At 62.6% G+C, this 4,221-nt stretch overlaps 1 protein-coding gene across 1 annotated transcript; it reads left to right on the top strand.

The window, feature by feature from the left end:
* Positions 1-1,243: 1,243 nt before the first annotated feature.
* On the top strand, positions 1,244-2,684 carry CTXN1 (cortexin 1). The gene is made up of 2 exons (XM_068173908.1): positions 1,244-1,337; positions 1,935-2,684. The coding sequence occupies exon 2, from the start codon at positions 2,080-2,082 to the stop codon at positions 2,332-2,334; it is 255 nt and encodes an 84-aa protein (XP_068030009.1). The 5' UTR covers positions 1,244-1,337; positions 1,935-2,079; the 3' UTR covers positions 2,335-2,684.
* The last annotated feature ends 1,537 nt before the right edge of the window (positions 2,685-4,221 follow it).

A 4,221-nucleotide genomic window follows, 5' to 3' on the forward strand; every position in this document is an offset into this window, starting at 1 on the left:
ATTGGATGTTGGATATTAGATGCTGGATGTTGGATATTGGATGCTGGATGTTGGATATTGGATGTTGGATGCTGGATATTGGATGTTGGATATTGGATGTTGGATATTGGATGCTGGATGTTGGATGCTGGATGTTGGATGCTGGATATTGGATGTTGGATATTGGATGTTGGATATTGGATGTTGGATGTTGGATGTTGGATATTTGATGCTGGATGTTGGATATTGGATGTTGGATGTTGGATATTGGATGCTGGATGTTGGATATTGGATGTTGGATGCTGGATGTTGGATATTGGATGCTGGATGTTGGATATTGGATGTTGGATGTTGGATATTGGATGCTGGATGTTGGATATTGGATGCTGGATGTTGGATGTTGGATACTGGATGTTGGATATTGCTGACAGAGAGGGCAGTGGATGCTCCTGAGCTCTCCCAGGGACATTTTGGGCTTTTTTTTCTGGAGATTGGATTTTCTGGAGCCTGAATTCAGGCTCCGGGATGCTGCAAGGGGATATTTGGTGTGGATATTCCAGGGATGATGGTGTGGATATTCCAGGGATGATGGTGTGGATGTTCCAGGGATGATGGTGTGGATGTTCCAGAGGGGATGGTGTGGATATTTCAGGGGGAATGATGTGGATATTCCAGGGAAGATGGTGTGGATATTCCAGGGATATTGATGTGGATATTCCAGGGATGATGGTGTGGATGTTCCAGGGATGATGGTGTGGATGTTCCAGGGGGGATGGTGTGGATGTTCCAGGGGGGATGGTGTGGATTTTCTCCTGAGGGGGTGGTGTCAATGTTCTCCCAGGGAGGATGACGTGGATGTTTTCCCAGGGAGGTTGTCATGGATGTTCTCCCAGGAATGTTGGTGTGGATATTGCAGGGGGAATGGTGTGGATATTCCAGGGATATTGGTGCGGATATTCCAGGGATATTGGTGTGGATATTCCAGGGATATTGGTGTGGATATTCCTGGGACATTGGTGTGGATATTCCAGGGACTTTGGTGTGGATATTCCAGGGATATTGGTGCGGATATTCCAGGGATATTGGTGCGAATATTCCAGGGATATTGGTGCAGATATTCCAGGGAGTTAGGTGTGAATTTCTCCTGGGTGAGTTCCCCCAGTGCTGGGAATTCCCGAGGTGTCCCGGGCTGTGCTGCTGTGCTCCCTGCAGTGACCACAGCCCTTTTAACCCTGTCCCTGTTCTCTCTGTCCCTCTCCCAAAGCCCTGGACAGCTGGACCCCGGCCAGGCTCCCTCGGTGACGGGGCTGTGTGGGCACAGCCTGGCTCTGCTCCTGTCCCCACGCAGCTGCAGCCAGGTGGGTGCCCCTCTTCCATCTCCCTCTGCTCTGGGAAGCAGCAGCTGGACACGAGTCCCCAGCCGGAATGAGCCCTCCCTGTCCTCGAGTCCATCTTGGGACAGCTCCAGGCCAGGTCCTGCCCTGGGCAGCCCCTCTGCCCCCACAGCTCCTTTTTGGTGGGGATTACCTGGGATTTGGGCTTCCAAAGGGTCCCTCAGCACCGGCCTGGGCCTCTCCAGGGATTGCTGGGGATTCATGGTCAGAAGAGCAACCTGTGCACCAGTGCCCGGAGCTGCCCACCCATGCCTTGTGCCCTCCCGAGTGGCTTCCTGAGCTTGCCAGGAAATCCAGAACTCCCTGAGAAGCTCCTGCCCTTCTCTGAGCCTGTATCCTCCTCCCCAGCCATCCCTGCTTTCCCCACATCCCATTCCTTCTCCTTCACCATCTGTTTTTCCACATCCAATCCCTCCTCCCTCACCATCTCTGCTTCCCCCACAGCCAATTCCTCCTCCCTCACCATCTCTGCTTTCCTCGTGGCCAATTCTCCCTCCCTCACCATCTCTCCATGCCCGTATCCAATCCCTGCTCCCTCACCGGCTCTGCTTTTCCCTCCAGGAGCTCTGGGCTCGCCCAGGAGCCGATCCCGAGGGGTTGGCCATGGAATAGGCGCTTTTCCAGGTGCCTGGGCACAGCGGGAGGCTGAAGTTGGTTGCCCCGGGGCACTCGAACTCGCCCTGCCCTGGAGCCCCTGGCCTCTGCCATGAATGATGCATCCACCATGGATTATGAACTGCTCTCCCCGTCCCTGGTGGAGCACCCCGCCGGCGCCGCGGGCATGGATGCCGAGCAGAAAACTGTCTTTGCCTTCGTCATCTTCCTCCTGGTGTTCTTGGTGATGCTGATGGTGCGCTGCTTCCGCATCCTGCTGGACCCCTACAGCCGCATGCCCGCCTCCTCCTGGACGGACCACAAGGAGGGCTTGGAGAGGGGCCAGTTCGACTACGCCCTGGTGTGAGGGCAAGCCCGGGGCGAGCTCCGGGTGCCGCCCCCGCGCTGGCCCCGGCCCCGGCTCCCCCTTCCTCCGTGGTGTTGCCCCGCAGGGATGCTCCGGGCAGGGGGGCGAGCGGGAGGCTCTGGCCCCGGGGAGGTTTTCTAGGGGTGTCTCTCTTTTCTAAGCACTTTTGAGTTCTCTCCGCAGCCCGCGGGACGCTGGGGGACGGGGCTTGGGCAGGGCTCGGGCTCCACGCGGGCCCCGCTGCCCCTCGTGCCCCCGGGCACCGCCGGAGGGGCAGGAGGGGACGGGACGGGACGGGGCATGGCGGGACCTGCCCTCGGCCCGCGGGGTCCCTGGGCTGGGCTCTGCCCGGTGCCAGACCCGAGCTTTGACCCCCGGCCCCTCGTGCCCCCGGTGCCACCCGGGAGCGCCCCCCGGGAGTGCCCCCCGTGCTCCAGTGCGTGTGTGTGTGTCCTGTAGCTGAGCTGTGTCCGTCAGGGGTTCCTCGGCACCAGCCCCGAGTGCTGGCTTTGTTCCTCGTGTGTGCCACCCCCGAGCCCCCTAAAAAGGGAGGGGCGGGTGGAAACCCCCCCTTCCCCCGTGCAGACCCCCCCCTTGGCCTCCAGCCCTGTCCCCTCAGCCCTGTCCCTGCCCAGCTGGTGACAATGGAGCGAGGGGCAGTCCTGGGTACGCCCGCCCGGCTGGGGACACCAGGACGGATCAAGGGTCCCCAAAACAGCCGGGAGAGGCTCCTCGGCCAGCGCGGGCCTGGCAGCTGCCACGGGCATCCCCTGCTGGGGTGTCCGGCCCTTCCCTGGCTCTCCCAGGGCTCTGGAAGTGGCCGAGGGGCGAGCAGGGGAGCTGCAGGTGGCCACAGGGCTGCCAAAGCCCGTGGCGGGCAGCGGGAGGGTTCGTACGAAGGGATTTGAGCCCGGGGGGGGGAGAACCTCGCCCCTCTCCATGGAAATAAAGCCGCACCGTGCCGACCCCAGCCGGCTCCTGCTCCGCTCTGTGATGCGTCCCGGGGGGGGAACCGGACCCTCCCCAAATCCTGGGGGCTGCCCCTGTCTCTCCTGTGACAGCGAGCAGCGACCTGGAGGAGGAGGAGGAGGAGGCGAGGGGTCACTGCCAGGTGCTGCAGGAGTGACCACCAGGACATGGGGACCCAGCCCGGCCGCCTCCTGTCCCAGCACGGTCCGGCACAAATCCCCCTCTCACGCACGGAGCTGCTCCAGGGACATTTTCCGGCTCTCCGAGGTCCTGTTTCTCCCTGCCCGGTGCTCTCCCCCTCTGCCCGGTGCTGTCCCCTCTGCCCGGTGCTCCCCCCTCTGCCCGGTGCTCTTCCCTCTGCCCGGTGCTATCCCCACTCCCTGCCCGGTGCTGTCCCCTCTGCCCGGTGCTATCCCCTCTGCCCGGTGCTGTCCCCTCTGCCCGGTGCTCTTCCCTCTGCCCGGTGCTGTCCCCTCTGCCCGGTGCTATCCCCTCTGCCCGGTGCTGTCCCCTCTGCCCGGTGCTGTCCCCTCTGCCCGGTGCTATCCCCTCTGCCCGGTGCTGTCCCCTCTGCCCGGTGCGGTCCCCTCTGCCCGGTGCGGTCCCCTCTGCCCGGTGCTGTCCCCGCTCCCTGCCCGGTGCTGTCCCCTCTGCCCGGTGCTGTCCCCGCTCTCTGCCCGGTGCTGTCCCCTCTGCCCGGTGCTGTCCCCTCTGCCCGGTGTTGTCCCCTCTGCCCGGTGCTGTCCCCTCTGCCCGGTGTTGTCCCCTCTGCCCGGTGCGGTCCCCTCTGCCCGGTGCTGTCCCCTCTGCCCGGTGCTGTCCCCACTCCCTGCCCGGTGCTGTCCCCTCTGCCCGGTGCTATCCCCACTCCCTGCCCGGTGCGGTCCCCTCTGCCCGGTGCTATCCCCTCTGCCCGGT

Source organism: Anomalospiza imberbis, chromosome 27 (assembly GCF_031753505.1).
Source record: "Anomalospiza imberbis isolate Cuckoo-Finch-1a 21T00152 chromosome 27, ASM3175350v1, whole genome shotgun sequence".
In the NCBI taxonomy this organism is placed as follows: domain Eukaryota; kingdom Metazoa; phylum Chordata; class Aves; order Passeriformes; family Viduidae; genus Anomalospiza; species Anomalospiza imberbis.

Coding starts and splice junctions, on each gene's coding strand:
- CTXN1 (XM_068173908.1), top strand. CDS start 2,080: ATGAATGATGCATCCACCATGGATTATGAACTGCTCTCCCCGTCCCTG.